This window comes from Stegostoma tigrinum, chromosome 37 (genome assembly GCF_030684315.1).
Source record: "Stegostoma tigrinum isolate sSteTig4 chromosome 37, sSteTig4.hap1, whole genome shotgun sequence".
Classification (NCBI taxonomy): domain Eukaryota; kingdom Metazoa; phylum Chordata; class Chondrichthyes; order Orectolobiformes; family Stegostomatidae; genus Stegostoma; species Stegostoma tigrinum.
The window spans coordinates 22,811,010-22,835,787 of NC_081390.1; the positions used below are offsets into that span (position 1 = coordinate 22,811,010).

The 24,778-nt window shown below is 45.3% G+C and overlaps 2 protein-coding genes across 2 annotated transcripts in view; one reads left to right on the forward strand and one right to left on the reverse strand.

The window, feature by feature from the left end:
- The window catches only part of cdh23 (cadherin-related 23), an 807,091-nt gene that overhangs the window by 94,023 nt on the left and 688,290 nt on the right, over nucleotides 1–24,778 (reverse strand). The window lies entirely within an intron of this gene.
- vsir (V-set immunoregulatory receptor) overlaps nucleotides 18,249–24,778 on the forward strand; it is a 66,845-nt gene continuing 60,315 nt past the window's right edge. Inside the window, exon 1 of the mRNA XM_048563675.2 lies at nucleotides 18,249–18,541. Coding sequence (XP_048419632.1) covers nucleotides 18,466–18,541 — 76 coding nt within the window. The 5' untranslated portion in view covers nucleotides 18,249–18,465. The remainder of the gene's footprint in view (nucleotides 18,542–24,778) is intronic.

Here is a 24,778-nt window from a genome sequence, read left to right on the forward strand (position 1 = left end):
AAACTTTGGAAACATGAGCTGAAATTCAATAAAAACTAGTCTAATGGTTACCACGTATCAATTGTCTTATACAATTTTTTTGATTCATTTAGGGGAGGAAACATGCCATCTCCCCATCCCCCTTTTCTGATGAAGGGTCTAGGCCCGAAACGTCAGCTTTTGTGCTCCTGAGATGCTGCTTGGCCTGCTGTGTTCATCCAGCTCCGCACTTTGTTATCTTTACCTGGTCTAGTCTACATGTGACTTGAAACCCACAGTAATGTGGTTGACTCTCAACTACCGTCTGCAATTGGATGGCCAATAAAGGCCTGTAACATCTACATCGCATGGACAAATGAGAATTAAAAGTCACTCAAAACCAGCTCTGTCGGGCACAACATCCTGCTGGAATGACACCCAAGATTCCCAAAATTGTTTTTTTTGGAATATGAGACTGCTAATAAAGGATAGAGAATCCTTTGGTCATCTCCTCAGAATGCTTCTGAAGAGATCATTTCGTCCATGGGAAGTCCCAGCTGGTGATGGATCAATGTGGAATCAGTTCATTCAGGGAAGTGTTGAGCACTTTGAGATGTCTTGCAGAAGATGCAGAGATGATGCTGTGGAGGGTGAGGAAGGGAGCCCACAAATCTCCAAGATAGCCCATCTCCTTGATCCAAGCACTAGTTGCCCCGATATGTGGCAGAGTCTGAAGATCCCACATTGGATTTATCAGCCATTTGATAACCCAACTACTTGGAGTGGAAACAGGTCACCCTTGATTCCAAGGGGATGCCTAAGGAGGTGGAAAAGGAGATTGACTATTGTCCAAGACATTGAGGAAAATCTTCATGGCAATCTTTTGTAAAGACCTGAGGGGGCAGGTAGGGCCTGGATATAACATTTCATCAGAAATGGAGATGACCTATTTTACAGAAAACTGTAAGACCCGCGGATGCTGTAAATCACGAACAAAATCAGAAGTTGGTGGAGATCTGGCAGCATGACTGAAGAAAAAAATCAGAGTTAATGTTTTGGGTGTGGTGGCTGAGCAACTTTTGTTTTTCATCATGATCCATTTTATGCTGAGTTTTTGGTTTAGAAAACTGACAGCTGTGTACTCAACACTGACAAATCATTTCCACGCTTCCAGCTCTTGTAATACCATTTGGGAAGCTCTGAGCTTGAGCATCAAAAACACATTTCAAAGCTTTCGCGGCAGGGAAAGAAAGAACAAAGCAGGGAAAATTTCCTTTGTGTGTTTTGCCATATGAGCATGTCACTCCAAAGATCGCCCACAGAACAAAAGGCTGTGCCAGGTGAAAATGCAACTTTACAAGGGGGCCAAAGCTTAAGTGAAAAGCCACAAGCATGAAATTTCTTTAAAGGAACTGAAATTAGAGGTCACCTTTTGTTCCAAGCAACTTAATGTTCATTTCATTAGCAAATAATACACATGTTAATCATCTTCTCTCTGATTTACAGTCTGGATGGGGAACTCTTACGGATAATAACAATTTTCCACAGGCCCCTTAACAAACACTACTACACAAATTGGAAGAAGAACTGTAAAACTCTGAGCCATTCACTCCAGCAAATTGCAGCCAGGAATCCCCATGGCACACTGGAGAAGACCATGAGATGACCAGGATAAGTCAACAGAGAATGACAATGCCCTTTCTCCCTCCTCAAAACGCCATCATTTGCTCTTCATCCAGTCTGACCTGATCCTTCAGACTGGGGCATTCCTTCTTTGATCTCTGAACAGACTCATCCCATCAAAAAAGCAAAATACTGCAGATACTGGAAATCTGAAACAAACACACAGAGTGCGAGAAACTCAGTAGGTCGGGCAGGATGTGTAGACTGAGGTGAAGTTAATGTTTCAAGTCTGCTATGACTTTTCTTCAGTTCTTCAGTTCATACCAGACTCAAAACATTAACTTTGCTTTCTCTCTCCACTGATACTGCCAGACCTGCTGAGTTTCTCCAGTATTATCTGTGTTTGTTTCGGATTTCCAGTATGTGCAATACAGCACAGTCACGAGGGAGGGGGCGCTACTGAGGCTGCAGTCTTTCTAAACCAGAGAGCTCTCAGTCGAAGATCCACTCCACATTACTTTCAGGACAAAAGCATGGAACTATCCCAGTATTTAGGCCATTATTTATCCTCAAATCAACATCTTTTTTCAAAAAAATTAATCAACAGGATGAGGATGTCGCTGGCTAGGCCAGCATGATTGCCCTAATTGCCCACAGGCCAGTAAAAGAGTCAACATCATTGTGGTGGGTCTGGAGTCACGTGTAGGCAATGTGAGGTAAGGATGGCCAATTTCTCCCAGTTCACCTTATACAGTCATACAGCACGGAAACAGATCTTTCGGTTCAACCAGTCCATGCTGATGATATTCCCAAACTGCCTGTCTTTGGCCCATATCCTTCCAAACCTTGTGTACTCATGAACTTATCCAAATATTTTTTAAACATTGTAACTGGGCCTGTATCCTCACTTCTTCTGGCAGTTCATTCCACAAACTGCCCACTGTGCAAAAAAGTCACGTCCTTTTTAAATCTTTCTCCTCCCACCTTAAAAATGTACTAAAAATAGTTTTGAACTCACCCCAACAGCCAGGGAAAAGATGCTTGTCATTCACCTTATACATTCCCCTCATGATTTTATAAACCCCCGTAAGGCCACCCCTCAACCTCCTGCACTCCAGTGAAAGAAGTCCCAGCCTATCCAGCTCTTTTTATGTCTCAAACACTCCATTCCCAGCAACATCCTGACAAATGTTTTCTCCAATTTAAATCTTCCTCAATTTAACAATTTCCTTCACAGGGTGACCAGAACTGTGCACAATACTCCAGAAGAGGCCTCACCAATGTCCTGTACAACATCAACGTGGCTTCCCTAACACCTATAGTGAACCAGATGGGTTTTTTTCCTCCAACCATCAATTTGTGGTAATCACTCGACTCTTAATTCCAGATTTTTTTTAAGTGAATTCAAATTCCACCAGCTGCCATGGCAGGATTCAACCCGTGTCCCCAGAATGTTCCCTGGGCTCCGGATTAACAGTCCAGCGATAATACTGACGGGCCATCAGTTCCCTGGCCTCACACAAACACATGGTCTGGTCATTATCACATTGCTCTTTGTAGGAACTTACAGTGTGCAAATTGGCTCTTCATCACCAATTCTGCATTGCCCATAAAACATTTTGTGGTGTACTGTTTGTGAAAGGCACTATATAAATACAGATTGCTATTTTCCCACAGCAATGGAATTTCACACTACAAACAGACTGTCGCCATGAGCAGAATCTTTACAGGGTCTGAGTGCTGTGGTTACAATGGAATTTGTGGAAGGATCAGATGCAAAGCTGAAGGATGCCTATCTCAGCTTTGGGAGCAATTTGGTGTATCTTTTACACTTAGTGTATCTTTTACATTTTTGTTGAGTGGTGAGACAAGTTTCTTGCCAGACAGCAGTGAGTTGCTGATTAAGGAAATCTACCATCCTTACCTGGTCTGGCCTACATTCTAACTTGATACCTAGAGCTATGTGTTGACTCTTAATCGCCCTCTGAAATGGCCTGGGAAACCACTCAGCTCAAGAGAAAATAGAGACGGGGACCAAGTGATATTGCTGCCATTGACACAGTGTGATCAAATAAAATCAACTCGTTTGAGTGTTCACAGCACATTGCATGCCACTAATCTCCCAAACATTTGTCTGTCACCATAAGGGGTAGGCAACAAATGCTGGCCAAGCCAATGACATCCACATCACGTGAATGAATGTTAAAAATAAGTTAGCTCATGAATGATCTTTATCTTAACTATATCCATTTCCCTTGGCTCCGTATCCCTCAATGCCTAAAAAAATACAATGTCAGCAGTGAAATTTCTTTGGTTATGTACTTTGTGTTTCTAGTGAGAAAGTGAAGGATCTGTGTGCTTTTCTTTGTAAACAAATAATCTTTCCAATTTGCACTGCATGGTCTGCAGATTTCGATGAGTGAATCTCATTTCTTGCACTCCACTTTGAAATTGTATTTTTAAAGTTTATGTTTTCTTTCCTCTCTAAAATGTGACTGAAGATAACATTATGTTAGGGTCACACCCAGAGGTGCTGCAGGGGAACTGTTCAAAACAGTACTTCTGCCGAAGATAAGCTGCAATAATCTCAACTACGCCTCAAAGGAGTGACCATTAATAGTCAAAATATTGGCGAGGTTTCCAGGGAGAGTTTTGTTTTTGCAAAGTCTGTGGATTAAGGGTGAGGAAAATGGCAGTGGGGAGTCTGTACATGCCCCACCCCCCCCACCGAGTTGATACAGACCTGAACCCCTGAAGGTGGCACAGCAGCTGGCGCTGCTATCTGGCAGCGCCACGGACCTGTTCAATTCCACTGTCGGAAGACTGTCAGTGTGGAGTTTGCACACTGTCCCTGTGTCTGCGTGGGTTCCCTCCTGGTGCTCCCGTTCTCTCCCACAGTCCAAAGATGTGCCCATTAGGGTGATTTGGCTATAGTGTCCAAGGATGTCAGACTCGGTGGGTTAGCCATGGAAAAAATAGGGTTACAGGGATAGGGTGGAGTGGGGTAGGTGTGATGCTCTTTGGAACGTTTGTGTGCACTCGATAGGCTGAATGGCCTGCTTCCACACTGTAGGGATTCTATGAATGCCTTATTTGGAAGAGCTAAACAGGCTAGACTTGTGTCCTCTGGAGTTCACAAGAGTTACAGGTGACTTAGTTGAAATATCTAAGATCCTGTGGGGATATGACGGGGCTGAAGTGTATAGAAATAGGGATCACAATTTCAAAATGAAGGGCACCCATTTAAAACTCAGATGAGGAAATGTTTTTTTCCCCGAGCATTGAAAGTTTGGAATTCCTTTCCTCAATAGTCAGTGAATGCGGAATCTGTAGATATTTTTAAAGAAGAGGGACATAGATTCTTGATGACCAAGGGGTTGAAAGATTATTGGGGAGATGTAGGAAGGTAGAGTTGAAATTAAAATCAGATCAACCATGATTGTATCCAATGGTGCAGCAGGCTTGAAGGGCTGAATGGCCTACTATTGATTCTCATTCACATATAACCCAAAGAGCTCTCCATAGTGCACATTCTGTGTAATCCCTAGAAAATTAATCGTCATGCTGTTGGGCACCTTGACGTGTGGGTCAGAAACATTTGGCTCACTACTGTTCTCTGTTTTCTCACATGGGACTTGGGCATTGCTGCCAGGACCAGCATTTGTTGTCCATCCCTCATTGCCCTGGAACTGAGTGGCTCTGTAGACCATTTCACAGGGCAGTTTGGAGCCAATGGCATTGTTGTGGATCTGGAGTCACATGCAGGGCAGTCCAGGTGAAGATGGCAGATTTCTTTCCTTGAAGGATGTTGGGAATCAGACAGAATTTTTTACAATTTGGCAATAGTTATGCAGCCATCTCAAGGGTGAGCTTTATTAATTCAAGGTTTCACTGAAATTAAATTTGATCATGTGCTCTAGTGAGTTTTGAACACATACTACACACCTGGTCCAGTTCAGGAGCAAAATCTGAAGTAACATGGCTTCTTGAAGGTAAAGGGTATGTATGGAGGCCAATAAAAACAACTCGGGCAGTTAAAAAACTCCAGTGGCTGACAGACAAATGTGCAGACAGGAAGCAGAGTGCATGTGGTTGGTGTCACAGGAGTGTTAAATATCTGGTATATAAGGCCTGCTACTGCAGAGGGGGGAAAAGGATGACTGCATTTGTGAACTTCAGGGTCCTCCATCAAACAATACTTGCATTTATATAGCACCTGTGGTATGTTGAAACATCCTTGAGGGCTTCACAGGTGTGCCATCACATTTGATATTGAGCCACACTGGAATGGATTAGTGAAATGAATTTTCAAAAGCCTCACTGAATTAATGTGGATCAAGCTTTTGGAGGCTTGTGGGTTAATACCATAAATGTTCGCCTAATAACCACACTGTGGAATGTTATTCTCTGGAATTGCCCAGGCATCCAATTCCAGAAACCCCTGCTTCTCCACCTCACTCTCCTTTGAAGACACTACTTACTTGATCAAACCTTTGGCGATCTCTCCTCATACCGTTTAGCGCTAAACTTTGCCAATCATATGGAGCAACCTTGGAACATTTTACTCAACCAAAAATAAACACAAGTCAATGTTGTTGCGGAGATGTTTAAAGTGATAAAGGGCTGGAGCAGAGTAGATGGAACCAGGCTGTTTGCACTGGTTGAATGAAGGGTGGGTGGGGCATCTTGTTCATGGTATCACATCAAGGCAGTGTAAAGGCGAATGTGACAGAGCTAGCGGAGTATTTTACACAAGGTGGATTACGGGTTTGAGATACACTGCAAGAGTTCATAATTAAAGCAAAGACAATAAGTACAAGTTAAAAAGAATACAAGTGAAATTCTGAATACCATCATTGATAAAGTGTTGCTTGTGTTGGAGGGAAAGGCGAATAGAGGCTGGGGGTGGGGTGGAAGTAGGACCCATAGATTTAAAACCGTGGTTCCTGTTGCTGGATTGAATACCCATCTGTTTTATGAAGCCACGGCCCAGATTTTGTAGGCTTACATAAATTTTATTCAGACGCTGACAAGTCTAGACTATTTCCCATTTGTCACGTATTCACTGGGGAGATGGTAGAATAGGGTTAAAGTCACTGATGACAAGGGTTCAAACCCCATCTGGGCAGCTGGTGCGATTAGGTTAAATTCAATTAATTAATTTTAAAAGATCTGGAACTGGAATCTAGTATTGAAAATCCATGAAACTGATATTGATTGTTATCAAAACCCATTTGGTTCACGTACAACCTGTAGGGAAAGGTTTCCTTCCTTAAAGGAGGGACCAGATCAATATTTATGACGATAATAAACACAAAGTAGTGTGGATGCTGGAGATCTGAAACAAAACAGTAAGTGCTAGAGAAACTCAGCTGGTCTGACTGTCTCTGCGGAGATTGAAACCGAATTAATGTTTTTTCTGAAGAAGGATCACTGGACTCGAAACATTAACTCTGAATTTCTCTTCAAAAGATGTTGCCAGACTTGCTGAGTTTCTGCAGCACTTTGTTTTTCCTGGGTACTTTTGATAGTGATTACTATTAAGCTTTTAATGCTAGACTTTTAAAAATGACTTCAAACCTTAACCATCTATCAAAGGAGGATTTCAACACAGAGTATTAGTCTGGGACTCTGGATTACTCGCCCAGTGGCATTACCACTGGGGTCATGACCTCCCCTCACCTGACCTTTCTCATCTGGTGAAAGCACTAAACTCAGAGGAATTGAAATTGAACACAATGTTTTTGCATCTCTCTGAAATATAGGACTAATGACTACACACTGGAAGGCATTGGGCTTTCAGAGTCACACAGCATGGAAACAGATTCTTTGACCCAACTAGTCCATGCTGACCATGTTCCTCAACTAAACCAGACTCACTTGCCTGCGTTTGGCCCATATCCCTCCAAACCTTTCCTTTTCAAGGTACTTATCCAAATGTCTCTAAAACATTGTAATTGTACTTGCATCCATCAATTCCTCTGGCAGTTCATTCCTCACACGAAACTCTCTCTGTGTAAAACGTTGCCCCTCATATCCTTTCTAAATCTTTCTCCTCTCACCTTAAAAATATGCCCCCTAGTTTTGAACTCCCCCACCTTAGGGAAAAAACCCTTGCTCTTCACCTTATCCATGCCCCTGATGATTTTATAAACCTCAACAAGGTCACCCCTCAACTTTCTACGCTTCAGTGAAAGAAGTTTCAGCCTTTCCAGACTATTTTTATACCTCAAACTCTCCAGTCCCAGCAACATCCTGGTAAATCTTTTCTGAATCCTCTCCAATTTAATCGCATCTTTCCTACGGCAGCACAATTTTGTGTACTCTCAAATATTTGGGGTGGCACAGTGGCTCAGTGGTTAGCACTGCAGCCTCACAGCACCAGGGACCCGGGTTCAATTCCACCCTCGGGTGACTGTCTGTGTGGAGTTTGCACATTCTCCCCGTGTCTGCGTGGGTTTCCTCCGGGTTCTCTGCTTTCCTCCCACAGTCCAAAGATGTGCAGGCTAGGTGGATTGGCCATGCTAAATTGCCCGTAGTGTTCAGGGATTTGTGGGTTACGGGGGATGGGTCGGGGTGGGATGCTTCAAGGGGCGGTGTGGACTTGCTGGGCCGAAGGGCCTGTTACCACACTGTGGGGAATCTAATCATCTAATCATATTGAAAATTTGAATCTGCTTGTCAGCGGATTCATTGATCTCCCCGCAAGCTGCTGTTCACAATTTGTTGGGTTGGAGTATGAGGTTGCAAATTGGGCAGATCAGTACCACAATCCTCCAACACTCACAAATGTGCAAAGTGCAGCACAGTAGTGTTGGGTCAGCAATCTAACATCATAGCACCCAACTACAGTATGATGGAAGGCAGACAAATCAGAAGCCAGCTCACCATCTTCAACCAAACCAATTAACAAGCTATTGTAACAGAAAGAGAAATTTCGCAAGAAACTCAGCAGGTCTGGCAGCATCTGTAGACAGAAGGCAGAGTTAACATTCCATGGACTCAAAACATTGACTACGTTTTTCTCTCCAGCTGCTGCTTGACCTGCTGGGTTTCTCCAGAACTTTCTGTTTTCGCTTACAGCCACAGTTCTTTGTTGTGAACAGGCTACTGATCTTGTTAAAGAGACAACTGTATGAACATTTCCATGAATCACTGTATTATTTAGGTGCCAGATGGAAAAAAGGTCTGGAGGTATTTTGTGGCGGGCATGAGGAGATGACAAAATGTCAAGGAGAAAGACCCTGTCAACTGGATAATGGCAGTGGATCCAATCCAATCCACAAGGGCTGTTGGCAGTGTCTTGACCTCCTTATTCACTTACTTCTGAAAAATAGTTGGAATTGAAGGCAGGAAGCTTCTTTAAGTTGGTGCCCATGTCTGACTTTCTAGATGTTGTCCTAACCAACCTGCTCATTATTACATGTCTTCTAGAGCTGGTGGAAATTTATATATATTTTCTAATCAGCTTATTCAGTTATGTCATTACACAGCCTCTGGAGTTGGTGGGACTTGAGGCTGGGCCTACTAGCTCGGAGGTAGATACACTACCACTCTGTGCCACAAAGGCCTAGCACCTGACTTTATACACACTGTATAACCCCTGTCCCACTTGAGATCCCAGTCTTAGACCCAGGTTTGGCGTGAAGCCCTCATCTCCTCTATGCCTCCCCCAGCCCTAATCTGCACCATTTGTACTGCTGATTGGCTGATCTCACAGAGCCAATAAATGTGCAGCTGGTAAAGCACAGCAGGCCAAACAGCGTCTGGGGAGCAGGGACGTCAATGTTTTGGGGCCAAAAGCCTTTGTCAAGTCCTGACAATGGGTTTCGGTGTGAAACATTGACTTCCCTGCTCCTCAGGTGCTGTTTGGCCTGCTGTGCTTTTCCAACTTCACATCTACAGACACTGGCTTCCAGCGCCTGCAGTCCTTACTGTCTCCTGATCCCACACAGAAGTGACTAATTGACCATCACCTTGGGTTTGATCCTTCAGCCTTGGCAGGGTGGGAATGAGTGGACCACTCACTTTCCATTGCAACTCTCTCACTGTGTGGAAAACTAGTAAACTCTCCCCAGGTGCTTTTGACAGCGTTAGCCAAGCACAGGCCATTCCAGCCTCAGCAGCGTGTGCATTCCATTGGGCAACAGATAAATTCCAATGAACAGATGAGAGCCACCCACCACCCCATCTAGGTCCATGTTTCAATCTCATTCGTGTTGTGTTCGGAACTCTGCGATAACACCAGTTACATACAAACAGTTTGCCACAGTCTGCCAAAGGAGCAGATTTCAAGAATCTCATTGTGAAATCATTTCACTTCCACTTCCTCCTGCTGTGGCACTGTATTGCTGTTACACTGAGGCTTAGAGTCGACTGCCCCTTAATTTCACCTTCAACACGTCCAATGAGCCAAAGATGAGCCACGAAATGCTGCACAAAGTTCAGCAAGGTCTCAGAAAGCAATGACATTTTCAGCACCACCTCCCTACCTGTGGGAGTTTTGATGGTTAGCCTGAGGAGGTTACCCTCCCGTATTACAACAGAAGGCCAGTATTAGGTTGCTAGAAGTTGCAATCTGTTTTTATAGGGTTTCAGTCGCCTTGTGTGCAACATAGAGCAAGACATCCTGTGTGTATAAAACATTCTGTCCAGCAAAATATCATACCTTCAGTTTTCTGCTGTTATTATTCATTCGGGGATGTGGGTGTCGCTGTCTGGCCAGCATTTATTACCCGTCCCCATGTGCCCTTGAGAACGTGGAGGTGAACTGTCTTCTTGAACCGCTGCAGTGTAAGAACACCCACAGTGCTAAATAAAAGCCGAAAGAACTGCGGATGCTGTGAATCAGGAACAAAAACAGAAGTTGCTGGAAAAGCTCAGCAGGTCTGGCAGCATCTGTGAAGGGAAAAAAAACAGCGTTAACGTTTCGGGTCCCCGGTGAGCCTTCCTCAGAAGTGCTGTTAGTGAGGGAAGGTGAGACGTCTGGATTTTGCATTTGCCAGGTCTTTCACATCAAGCTTGCTGGGTTGGTTTGCGTTACTATAAAACAATGCCCAGTCAAAGCTAAGTACAAGTGAGAAACAACTGTGGTGTGGTGTTCAGTGGTCAGCTCTGCTGCCTCATTGTGCCTGGGACCCAGGCTCAGTTCCCCCTCCGGCGACTGTCTGTCTCTGTGTGGAGTTTGCACATTCTCCTTGTGTCTGAGTGGGTTTCCTCTGGGTGCTCAGGTTTCCGCCCACAGTCCAAAGATGTGCAGGGCAGGTCGATTGGCCATGCCAAATTGCCTGTAGTGTTCACCATGTGTGGATTAGGTGGATTAGCCATGGGAGTTGCAGGGTTACAGGGATACAGTTGTACTGGGCTCGATGGGCCAAATGGCCTGCTTCCACACTGAAAGCTGGAGAAACTCGACAGTAACCGAGTTCTGAAGAAGGGTTGTACCAAACTCGAAAAGTTAACTCTGTTTCTCTCTCCTCAGATGCTGCCAGACCTTTTCTTCAGCTTACTCGACATTTCTTTCAAATCCGCAATATTTTGTTTCCATTTAGGTACAAATGATCTTTCAACCATGTTGCTAAAAAGGATGTAGATACCTTCCTGAACTATGAAAACTATGAGGGGCTTCTTAAGTTAGCTAAAGTGACCAATCATATTAATCTCAGGACAGAAACAAAAACAGGGTTACCATCAGTTCTGAGGAAGGGTCACTGGACCCAAAACGTTAACTCTGATTTTTCTCCACAGATGCTGCCAGACTTGCAGAGATTTTCCATCAATTTCTGATTTCCAGCATCTGCAGCTCTTTTGTTGTTTTTTCAATTAGTCTAAGAACTCAGGTAATGTTCTGGGGAGTCATTTAGACTCAAAATGTTAGCTTGCTCTCTCTCTCTCCCTCCATGGATACTTCCTGATCCGCTGTGTCAACATTTGTTACTTTCAGTAACATTCTGGGTACCTGTGTTCAAATCCTACCAGAGCAGATGGTGGAATAAAGAATATGGAATTAAAGGTCTAATGATGATCATAAAACCATTGTTGATTATTGGAAAGACTCCTCCGATTCACTAATATCCTTTAGGGAAGGAGATCTGCTATCTTTGCCTGGTCTGGCCTACATGTGACTCCAGACCCATAGCAATGTGGTTGGCTCTTAACTTCTGTCTGGTCTGTCAGGGATGGGTAACAAATGCTGACCTAGCGAACAATGCCCACATCCCCTGAACAAAAGAAAACTGATACTCCATCTACTCTCTCGGATGAATGTACAAGAAATGAAGGTACAGTTCCAAAGCTGAGTTGGAGAGTTATCCCCAGCAGCCCAATCAATATTTATCCCTTGAACACAATCATGAAAATAAAGAAATCAGTTAGACAATCTGAACATTACCACATAGCTGCTTGTGGGATATGCATTGTACAAGGTGTGTATTTCAACAGTCACCAAGCTTCAAAGATAATTATCTACCCATAAAACATTCTGAGACATCTCAAGTTTGCAAGAGGTCATCTTTGTATCAGAAACACTGCGGGTTCATTATAACAAAGTGTGGAGCTGGATGAACACAGCAGGCCAAGTAGCATCTCAGGAGCACAAAAGCTGATGTTTCGGGCCTAGACCCTTCATCAGAGAGGGGGATGGGGAGAGGGTTCTGGAATAAATAGGGAGAGAGAGGGAGGCGGAACGAAGATGGAGAGAAAACAAGATAGGTGGAGAGAGTATAGGTGGGGAGGTAGGGAGGGGATAGGTCAGTCCGGGGAAGACGGACAGGTCAAGGAGGCGGGATGATGTAGTAGGTAGGAAATGGAGGTGCGGCTTGAGGTGAGAGGAAGGGATGGGTGAGAGGAAGAACAGGTTAGGGAAGCAGAGACAGGCTGGGCTGGTTTTGGGATGCAGTGGCGGGAGGGGATGAGCTGGGCTGGTTTTGTGATGCAGTGGGGGGAGGGGAAGAACTGGGTTGGTTTTGGGATGCAGTTGAGGGAGGGGAAGAACTGGGCTGGTTTTGGGATGCAGTGCGGGAAGGGGAGATTTTGAAGCTTGTGAAGTCCACATTGATACCATTGGGCTGCAGGGTTCCCAAGTGGAATATGAGTTGCTGTTCCTGCAACCTTCAGGTGGCATCATTGTGGCACTGCAGGAGGCCCATGATGGAGATGTCATCTAAAGAATGGGAGGGGGAGTTACATTGGTTAGCGACTGGGAGGTGCAGTTGTTTATTGCGAACCGAACGGAGGTATTCTGCAAAGCGGTCCCCAAGCCTCCGCTTGGTGTCCCAAATGTAAAGGAAGTCACACCGGGTACAATGGATACAGTATACCACATTGGCAGATGTGCAGGTGAACATCTGCTTAATATGGAAGGTCATCTTGGGGCCTGGGATGGGGGTGAAGGAGGAGGTGTGGGGGCAAGTGTAGCACTTCCTGCGGTTGCAGGGGAAGGTGCCGGGTGTGGTGGGGTTGGAGGGCAGTATGGAGTGGACAAGGGAGTCACAGAGAGAGTGGTCTCTCCGAAAGGCAGACAAGGATGGGGATGGAAAAATGGCTTGGGTGGTGGGGTCGGATTGTAGATGGCGGAAGTGTCGGAGGATGATGTGTTGTATCTGGAGGTTGGTGGGGTGGTATGTGAGAACAAGGGGGATCCTCTTGGGGCGGTTGTGGCGGGGGGGCGGGGTGTGAGGGATGTGTTGCAGGAAATGCGGGAGGCGCGGTCAAGGGCGTTCTCAACCACTGCAGAGGGAAGGTTGCAATCCTTGACGAACGTGGACATCTGGGATGTGCGGGAGTGGAATGCCTCATCGTGGGAGCAGATGCGGCGGAGGCGGAGGAATTGGGAATAGGGGATGGAATTTTTGCAGGAGGGTGGGTGGGAGGAGGTGTATTCTAGGTAGCTGTGGGAGTCGGTGGGCTTGAAATGGACATCAGTTACAAGCTGGTTGCCTGAGATGGAGACTGAGAGGTCCAGGAAGGTGAGGGATGTGCTGGAGATGGCCCAGGTGAACTGAAGGTTGGGGTGGAAGGTGTTGGTGAAGTGGATGAACTGTTCGAGCTCCTCTGGGGAGCAAGAGGCGGAGCCAATACAGTCATCAATGTACCGGAGGAAGAGGTGGGGTTTGGGGCCTGTGTAGGTGCGGAAGAGGGACTGTTCCACGTAACCTACAAAGAGGCAGGCATAGCTTAGGCCCATGCAGGTGCCCATGGCCACCCCCTTTGTGGCCCAACATCTCATTTTCACCATGGACATCCAGTCCCCATACACCTGTATTCCTCATGCAGATGGCCTCAAGGCCCTCTGCTTCTTCCTGCCCCACAGGCCCGACCGATCCCCCTCCACCGACACCCTCATCCACCTAGCCGAACTCGTCCTTACCCTCAACAACTTCTCTTTCGATTCCTCCCACTTCCTACAGAACCCCCACTGCATCCCAAAGCCAGCCCAGTTCGTCCCCTCCCCCCACTGCATCCCAAAACCAGCCCAGCCTGTCTCTGCCTACCTAACCTGTTCTTCCTCTCACCCATCCCTTCCTCCCACCTCAAGCCGCACCTCCATCTCCTACCTACTAACCTCATCCCACCTCCTTGACCTGTCCATCTTCCCTGGACTGACCTATCCCCTGCCTACCTCCCCACCTATACTCTCCTCTCCACCTATCTTCTTTTCTCTCCATCTTCGTTCCGCCTCCCCCTCTCTCCCTATTAATTCCAGTTCCCTCTCCCCATCCCCCTCTCTGATGAAGGGTCTAGGCCCAAAATGTCAGCTTTTGTGCTCCTGAGATGCTGCTTGGCCTGCTGTGTTCATCCAGCTCCACACTTTATTATCTCGGATTCTCCAGCATCGGCAGTTCCCGTGATCACTGTGGGTTCATTGTTATCCTTGCACACTGAGTGCTGCTGACATACGGGGATACTTGCTGACTACATGACAATTTCAAATCTGAATGGCAAAACAAGCAAGGGGCTTCTTCCCTCCACCCCCTGCACATTCCTTAGCCTCCCCCTCAATTCTTCCTACCTCCTGCTCCCCTCCACTGCTCACCTCCTCACTTCTCTGTAACCTGAAGCTTCTTGGTGTCTTATGGGGCTCTGCAGCACAGGAACTGACCAGTTGCTTCGTCCTGGTGTTTATGTTGTCTCAAATCTTTTTTAAGTCAGGTTGATGTTGACTTAACTGATTGATTTATTGTTGTCACTTGCACCGAGATACACTGAAAAGTGTTGTTTTGTGTGCTATACAGGCAGATTGTACCCATGCACTCATCAAGGGTAGTGGAACAGAGTGCATAACATAGGGTTACAGCTGCAGAGAAGTTTCAGAGAGAGAGAGATCGACATTAACATTTGAGAAGTCCGTTCAAAAATCTGATAACAGTGGGGAAGAAGCTTTTCTTGAATTAGTTCATATGTGTATTCAAACTTTTATATCTCTGCCCAATAGAAGAGGGTGGAAGAGAGTATAATCAGGGTGGGAGGGGTCTTTGATTATGTTGTTTGCTTTCTCAAAGCAGTATGAAGTGTAGCTGAAGTCAATGGATGGAAGGCTGGTTTGTGTGATGCACTGGGCTGTGTTTACAACTCTGTAATTCTTAATAAAAGCTGAAAGAACTGCCGATGCTGTAAATCAGGAAGAAAAATAGAAGTTGCTGGAAAAGCTCAGCAGGTCTGGCAGCATCTGTGAAGGAAAAAACAGAGTTAATGTTTTGGGCCTGGTGACCCTTTGTCAGAAACTGATAGTGGCTGGGAAAGCATTGGTTTATAGTTCTTGTTGTACTTCTTTCTCCATTATTCCCCTGAAATGATTGACCTCAAACATTCACGTGTCGTGAGTTCCATATTCTCACCACAACTGTTGGCTACACATCTCAGCGTGGTTTCTTAAACAGTGACAAAGCTGTCACCACTACCATCTATTATGACAAAAGGCAACTGAAACATGGGAGCCCAGCATCTGCAGCAGGCGAATAACGAAGAAAGAAATACGACATGAATTACAGGGAGTTGTAAACACAGCCCAGTCCATCAAGCAAACCAGCCTTTCATCCATTGACTTCATCTACACTTCCCACTGCCTCAGGAAAGCAACCAACATCATCAAAGATCCCTCTCACCCCAGTTACACTCTCTCCCACCCTCTTCCTTTGGGCAGAGATCTAAAAGTTTGAATGCACGTATGAACTGATTCAAGAGCAGCTTCTTCCCCTCTTTTATCACCTGCAAGTTCACCTCTAAGCCTCACATCATCTTGACTTGGAAATATATCACCATTCCTTCACTGTCACTGGGTCCAAATCCTGGAATTGTCTCCCTAACAGCTTTGTGGGTCAACCCAAAGCACATGGACTATAGCAGATCAAGAAAGCAGCTCACCACCACCTTCTCAAGGGAACTGTGGATGGCTAATGAATGTCAGCCACACCAACATCCTCTGAATGAATAAAAAGAATGCATCAAGTTTCAGCATTGTGCTTTCAGATCATATCTAACAACCCATTCAGTAGGTGGTCCGACCACAACCAAACAAATCCCCTGCTCCAACAACCCCTAACCCCAGTCCCAGTCCCACCCATTTTCCCTCATAGCAACTCCCAATCCTGGCAATGTTAAGTATTATGAGGGAGAAGCTCACATGGTCTCCGGTAATTAAGTCCTTCTACACAACAGGACTGCATCTCAGTCACATTCCCTCGTTGTCCTTGCTGTAGTATCTGAAAGGTTGCTCCTGAGGTGGTGGTCTCCTGTTGGCTGGAAATGCCATCTGCTGTTCTGTTCGGCTCAGTAAGGGCTCATGCCCCTCAAGGATTACGCCCAATTGGAGGTGGCAACTGTAGCCAGACATTCTCCATGTCAGTGATTGCCATGCTGGCACAGGATCTGGGTCACTTACAGGGTGGCACAGGGGCTCAGTGGTTAGCACTGCTGCCTCACGGTGCCAGGTTTGATCCTAGCCTTGGGTGACTGTCTGTGTAGAGTTTGCACATTCTCCCTGTGTCTGCGTGGGTTTCCTCCGGGTGCTCCGGTTTCCTCCCACAGTCCAAAGATGTGCGGGTTAGGTGGATTGGCCGTGCTAAATTGCCCCAAAAGTGTCCAGGAATGTACAGATTAGTTGGATTAGCTATGGGAAATGCGGGGTTACGAGGATAGGTTTGGGGATGGATCTGGTTGGGATGCTTTTCAGAGAGTCGGTGAAGACTCCAGGGGCCCAAATTAGGAGAGTGAATCTGTCTATCTGGTGGACCTAGGAGGCAGTATCTGTGGGACGGATAATTACTAAAGCTCAGTTATCCATCATTAAACACTGCAATCCTTAGGGTTAGCTCCCCATGAAAAGGAGCTGGACACCCAGGACTGAATTCACCCCACAGCGCTGGTTTGCGCGATGAAAATAATTCCTCCAGTCAGAAAATATTGCTTTGATTAAAGATGCAGAAATGCTTTGAGGTGTCACGAAAGAAACAATATTGTACACGCAGAGGGACAGGGCAGTGCAATCTGACATCACACTCAGATTCATAGCAAAGGTGTGTTTGGAAATCAGTCGCGTGCCTCAAACATTTGCTTCCGCTCTTTGGAAAAAGATACAAGCTTTTATTTTCTCTCTGAAAGTCATTCCACTGCAAATGATCTGAAACCACGGCCAAGCTCTGGCTTTGCTAGATGTTGCCAACTTTTCAGGGTTTTGCAAGAGTCCTCAGGAAAGGGTGCCTCATCTCCTGCTAGCCTCCCACGCAATGGTAACCTTCATTGGACCATGAAGAAAGAATGATTCTTCTTTGTTTCAATAAAATAAATCTGTGAATGTTTGCATTTAGTTAACATGGGAGTTTAAGGGCAACAACGTTGTTTGGCTGGTAGGGGTAACTGAAATCAGAGGTCCCTTGTTTAAAACTCCAGAGGTGTATTCAATGAAAGTGGGCCACTGAGTGTTCACCGTAACGGAGAATACTGGAGAAATTCAGCAGGTTTGGCAGTGTCTGTGAGGGGAGAGAAATAGAGAAAGTTTCGAGTCCAATATGACTCTTTTTCAGTTCTGAAGTTCGTGCTAACTTTGTTTCTCCCTGTATAGATGCTGCCAGAACTGCTGCGTTTCTCCAGGGTCCTCTGTGTTTGTTTAAGATTTCCAGCATCCTCTGTATTTTGCCTTCATTTGAGTATTCACTGCGCTGTCACCCCACTCTCCTTGTGAGATAAAGCAGTCTTCAGGTGGAAATCTATTTAGTGCATGAAATGTTGATAAAAAGAGCTGACCAATGGTAATAGAAAACTAAAGCTGCTTTCAGGGCTGTTTCTGTCCTGTTCCTAAAGCTGTGGATTATTTTTAAGAGATAGTAGGAACTGCCGATGTTGGAAAACCTGAGATAACAAGGTGTGGAGCTGGATGAACACAGCAGGCCGAACAGCATCAGAGGAGCAGGAAAGCTGATGTTTCGGGCCTAGACCCTTCTTCAGAAATGGGGCAGGAGAACGAGGTTTTTTTTTGCCAGGCTGGCATATGTAAATAAAAGTGTCCCAGCGAGTGGGGCAGTCAAACAATCAGCTCGGAGCCCGCATCAAATTGAACCTGACTAGAAGTCTGTGACCGCTTGCGAGCAAGTGCCAATCACTGAAGCGAGGGCCAATTAAAAACGACTACTTCAATTCCGCCTTCCCCGACAAACTATTGCTTTCCAGCTCTCCACAGTTTCAGCTCACAGTCAGTAACAGAGGCACTGGCTAGCAGAATCAGCCAGGGCTGAACCCAAACAAGAACAGCTTACACATAAACATCACTAAGGATTTGTCTTTGTGACTCTAAGCAGCCCCCACCCACCCCCTCAAACACACATTCACACACACAACACGAGGAAGTGAGCAGATGAAAGAACACTGATCAAGGGGCAGAAGAAGCTAAGTATGGATCTTCAGGGCAACAACAGCTCCCGGCTCCTGGTCTGGACTGTCATCCTGCTTGTCAACGCTCTAACACAAGGTAAGGAGCAAAGAGAACTAACAGGTCGCGTGTACTGTGACAACCCGGAAAGATGCTTCAGACTGTCACAGACTTGTAGTGCAGTCATGATGCACGTTCAAAGAAAGTGACAACTCACACTGGCCTTTGTCCCAGTTGCTGATTTGAAATAGCAGTTTCTGCGGCATTTCTTTGTGTTTGTGTGTGTTTCAGAAGTTGCGCTGTTCCTTTTATTTGTCCCACTCTGGCGCCCCTGATAAAACACTGGGTTTATTGCCGCGGTTGCCAAACGAAATGTCGAAATAACCGGTTCTCAGAGGCACGCCCAATGACAAAGTCCCCTATTGATCAAGGAGTTGAAATTAGGGGAGCACTTCGTTAAGTTAAAGGGAGCGTGAAGTTTCTTTGAACCTGATTGGATCTCAGTGAAATTGTCCAGTCCTGAAGTATCTGTTCCGTCATTTGCCCTACAACCAGAAACTTCTCACAATACATAGTACAGTTAACCTGATTTCTTCAAGGTATCAATAACACTTGTTTAAATGCTGTACATATGTAGACACACGTGCAGGTATGTATACACACACACATTTTTGATCTCCATTCCTGACTTACCTGCCCAGATGTCTATATTTGAAAATAACACGGTTCAGTGTCTTAGGAACAGGAAAGTTGACGTTTCGGGTCAGGACCCTTCCCATTTCTGAAGAAGGGTCCCGATCTGAAATGTCAGCTTGCCTGCTCCTCTGATGCTGCCTGGCCTGCTGTGTTCCCCCAGCTCCATACTGAGTTATTTCTGACTCCGGCATTGGCAGTTCTTACTATCACAGTTCAGCGTCTTTGTTGATTTTGATTTATTGTTGTCACATGTACGTAAGTACAGTGAAAAGTTCTGTTTTGCCAGCAGTACAGGCAGATCAGAGCAAACAAGGGCATACAGATCATAGGGTGCTTAGAGAGAGCGAGGCCTACGAGATTACAGCTGCACAGGAGGTGCACTAAAGCTTCCTCATCCCGTTATTGTTTTGGATATAAAACTGACCACATTGACTGAAAAAGGCTCCACCTTCACACCTCATAAACAAATAACTTACACACACACACATACACATACTCACACACACACACACATACACACACTCAGACACACACATACACACACATATACACACACACACACACACACACACACACACTGAAACCTTTGAACAGCAGGTATGCATGCTGGAATGGATAGAGATAGAGGAAGCTGATGTGCTGAAAATTTTGTCAAACATTAAGATTGACAAGTCGCCAGGCCTGGACCAGATTTGTCCTCGGCTGCATGGGAAACGAGAAATGCAATTGCTTTGCCACTCGCAAAGATCTATGCATCCTCGCTCTCCACTGGAGTCGTATCTGAGGACTGGAGAGAGGCAAATGTAATTCCTCTCTTCAAGAAAGGAAATAGGGAAATCCCCGGCAATTACAGACCAGTAAGTCTCACGTCTGTCGTCTGCAAGATGTCAGAAAGGATTCTGAGGGATAGGATTTATGACCATCTGGAAGAGCATGGCTTGATTAAATGCAGTCAACACGGCTTTGTGAGGGGCAGGTCATGCCTCACAAACCTTAGCGAGTTCTTTGAGGATGTGACTAGAAAAGTTGATGAGGGTCGAGCTGTGGATGTGGTGTATATGGACTTCAGCAAGGCATTTGATAAGGTTTCCCATGGTAGGCTCATTCAGAAGGTCAGGAGGAATGGGATACAGGGGAACTTAGCTGCCTGGATACAGAATTGGCTGGCCAACAGAAGACAGCGAGTGGTAGTAGAAGGAAAATATTCTGCCTGGAAGTCAGTGGTGAGTGGTGTTCCACAGGGCTCTGTCCTTGGGCCTCTACTGTTTGTAATTTTTATTAATGACTTGGATGAGGGGATTGAAGGATGGGTCAGCAAGTTTGCAGACGACACAAAGGTCGGAGGTGTCGTTGACAGTATAGAGAGCTGTTGTAGGCTGCAGCCGGACTTTGACAGGATGCAGAGATGGGCTGAGAGGTGGCAGATGGAGTTCAACCTGGATAAATGCGAGGTGATGCATTTTGGAAGGTCGAATTTGAAAGCTGAGTACAGGATTAAGGATAGGATTCTTGGCAGTGTGGAGGAACAGAGGGATCTTGGTGTGCAGATACATAGATCCCTTAAAATGTCCACCCAAGTGGACAGGGTTGTTAAGAAAGCATATGGTGTTTTGGCTTTCATTAGCAGGGGGATTGAGTTTAAGAGTCATGAGATCTTGTTGCAGCTCTATAAAACTTTGGTTAGACCGCACTTGGAATACTGCGTCCAGTTCTGGTCGCCGTATTATAGGAAAGATGTGGATGCTTTGGAGAGGGTTCAGAGGAGGTTTACCAGGATGCTGCCTGGACTGGAGGGCTTATCTTATGAAGAGAGGTTGACTGAGCTCGGACTTTTTTCATTGGAGAAAAGGAGGAGGAGAGGGGACCTAATTGAGGTATACAAGATAATGAGAGGCATAGATAGAGTTGATAGCCAGAGACTATTTCCCAGGGCAGAAAAGGGTAACATGAGGGGTCATAGTTTTAAGCTGGTTGGAGGAAAGTATAGAGGGGATGTCAGAGGTGGGTTCTTTACACAGAGAGTTGTGAGAGCATGGAATGCATTGCCAGTAGCAATTGTGGAAGCAAGGTCATTGGGGACATTTAAGAGACTGCTGGACATGCATATGGTCACAGAAATTTGAGGGTGCATACATGAGGATCAATGGTCGGCACAACATCGTGGGCTGAAGGGCCTGTTCTGTGCTGTACTGTTCTATGTTCTACGTATACACTCTCACACACACACACACAAACACACACACACACACACACACACACACACACACACACATACACTCTCACACACACACACACTGCCTGTTTTGAAACTAGTGACTAACATCCACGACTACACTGACTAAAAGCTTGACTGAGTGGAACAGGATCAACATCTCATCACGGTAACTATAAACTCCTCCAAAGAGACAGAAAAGCAGAGAGTGTGGAGGTGCAGTCCATGTTTATGTTTTGGATGTGTGAATCATTTTTGCTAACGGTGGCTCAGCTGGCAACATTCTCTTACCTCCTGAGTTAGGAGGTTGTGAGTTTAGAGACAATGCAACCGATAAAGCAGGCAGACAGTCCCAGTGCACTAGGGAGGGTGCGCCACCAATTGGTAGTGCCACCTGTTAGATGAGATGTTAGCCTGAGGCACCCATTAACCCCTTCAGGTGCGTATAAAAGATCCCACACACTTTACTGAGGGGGAGCAGGAGTGGGAGCAGGCAGATTGGCCCCTCAGGCCATTCAATAAGCTCATGGCTGATCTGGCCCAGGTCTCAACTCTTCCATGTTAGCTCCTCACCGAAAATAATTGAGGTCCTAAGACTGGTCCTTGTTGCATTCCTCTAGTTATGTCTTTCCAACCTGAAAAAGATCAATTCATCCTGTCTTCTGTGCAGTAATGAATTTGCAATTCACACTAATACATTACTCTCCAATAGCATTAAGTTCCTATCCTGTGCAATAACCTTTTAAGTGGTACCTCACCAAATGCCTCCTGAAATCAAAATACACAACATTAACTGGGTCTCCTTTATCAACTCTGCAAGTATTTTCCTCCAAAAATGTTCTAGCAAATGTGTCAAATATGATTTCCCTTTCACAAAACCATGTAGACACTGATTGCTTTAAGTTTTCTAAACTTCCTTCTTAATGGACCCGGTGAATTTCCCAGTGGTACAGGGAAGGGGAATTATCCCTGGTGTTTTGGCCATATCTTATCCTTCAACAGCATTGCCTAAAGCAGACTGTCTGGTGATTATCATGCTGCTGTTTGTGGAATCTTGCTGTGTACCCTATATTTTTAATGATGGCTGGTTGCAATATTTGGACATGCTCAGGCTGTGATGTTAGCACTAAGGTGGAACTATTGGTACCTTTGAGGCTCACAACAGAACTGCTCCAGATTTGATTGAGAGCTAATGATCCTCACTGGATTTTTGTCATTAAGAACTAGATTCTTGGCACTGCCAATACCGTTTTGATGTGGAGGTGCTGGGGTGGGCAAGGGCATAAGTCACATGACACCAGGTTACAGTCCAACAGGTTTATTTGAAATCACAAGTTTTCGCAGCACTGCCCCTTGAACCTGGTGTCGTGTGATCTCTGAGCAGTACTGTTTTGATTTAACCCCTCCCTCTCTTCCTAGCCTTGGTCTAAATTTGTTGCTGTTATCGCATTGTCCCCGGCGGGCAGATCTTATTTGTTACTGTTTTGTCTTCATTAGTTGATTTTAGTGATGGGCTTGCAAAAATCAAACCTGAGATTTTCTCCTCAAAGCCTTCAGAGATCACTGTGGCAGCTAGAGTGCACAATCTCCCCTTCTGACAGCATTTTGATTTAGTTCCCTACCTCTTATCTTTTCGCTGTTGTTATTGCAATCCTGTCACCAGTGGGCAGGACGTTTTAAAAACTGCTGATCAGGTTGGGGTTGGGTTTTAAAAACAAAACTGGGTTCTTTTGAATAGGTGATGAGTTTTTATTTCTACAGAGGAGCTGGGTTCCTCATAGTTGGTTTCTGGACAAGGAACGTGGGGCAAAGGGAAATATGGAAACTGTTGTTTGCACTAAACTACAGATTTATAATGAAAAGTTTTAACTCTGGCAGTTTTTTGCTGGCTAGTTTAATATTTGGATATTGTTGTACGAAACAGTAATAGGTACAGACATATAAATTACATCTGTGCTCTCTTGTGTTGCTAATGGGTAGTGTGGGATCTTTGGAATAGTTTATATTATGGTTACTATTCACTTTGCTAGTCTGTTTTTAAGGCCTTTGTTCTGAACAAGAGAATGAAGGTAACTCTAAAGGGTAGTGAGTAATTGCAGAACAGCTTCATTTGCTTGTAAGTTTTGATCTCTGGATCCCTAATTGTTTCTCTTTACATTTGCATCTATAACAATATGACAGAGTGTCTTTTGGCTAAATACACCACCCACATGCACCCACCCACACAGGATAGCGAGCATCCTGCCTACAATGCACTGACTGTTTTTAGTACATTTTGTTTTCTCTTCTAGTTAACTAATTATCTGGGGGGTGGGGGGAACCCTCTATTTGTACAGCAGAGCTAAAATGGCAGCTGGCCACAGTACTCTTTAACAGTTTAATGCGGCAGAACGGCACAACACAAAAGGTTTATTCACCCTCCCTAGAATAATGCTCTTTCAGAAGCTGTCTGTTAAAATCTGCAGAAACACTCTGCCAACGTGTGCCTCTCTTTCTCTGACTAAATTATGTTTCCGCTTTCTTAGCAGGCATTTCTGTAAGTTTCTGAAATGATTGCCGAGTGATAAGATCAGGGTTTTAAATTTGTGCACATCTCTCTCTGTGGGACTCATAGAGCGATGGTAAAAGCTATTATTTGTGAGTTGTAGAGAGAGATAATGGGAACTGCAGATGCTGGAGAATCCAAGATAATAAAATGTGAGGCTGGATCAACACAGCAGGCCAAGCAGCATCTCAGGAGCACAAAAGCTGACGTTTCGGGCCTGGACCCTTCATCAGAGAGGGGGATGGGGAGAGGGAACTGGAATAAATAGGGAGAGAGGGGGAGGCGGACCGAAGATGGAGAGTACTCCATCTTTACCCTCCATCTTCGGTCCGCCTCCCCCTCTCTCCAATGGTCACCTGTCTCAGTACCTCCTTATTGGATTGGTGTTAGCTTTTCTCTCACACTGCTGCAAAGAGCTTTGAGATGTTTTACAGTGGGAGAGGTAGTATACAAATGCACATTTTTTTGTAGGAGATTCCCTTATTGTTTTTTCAGTAGAATTATCCTTTCAAACTATGCAATGGATGTTTGCGTGGCTGAGTTTAAGTGTGTGGAAATCTGATGTATTTGTCCTGTTTCTGGCATAGCATAGCCACAGTTTAAATAATGACTTGGACTCTGCAATTCACTTTTTGAAAGCAAATGAAAACTGCTAAACCTATTTCAGGAAACAGAGAGTCCAAATGTTTGTGTACAAACAAGAGGGGCTAGAATGGAGCAGAAAGACTACTCCTTTCCTCAATCCTCTTTCAACGTGACATTTTTTTTCAATGATAAACGAAATGTGAGGCCACATGACAGCAATATCTTTCCACCTGATCTCTAAACACACTGATGAATGAGCTGCCTCCATGCACAGCCCACATATTCGCCCACCCCTGCA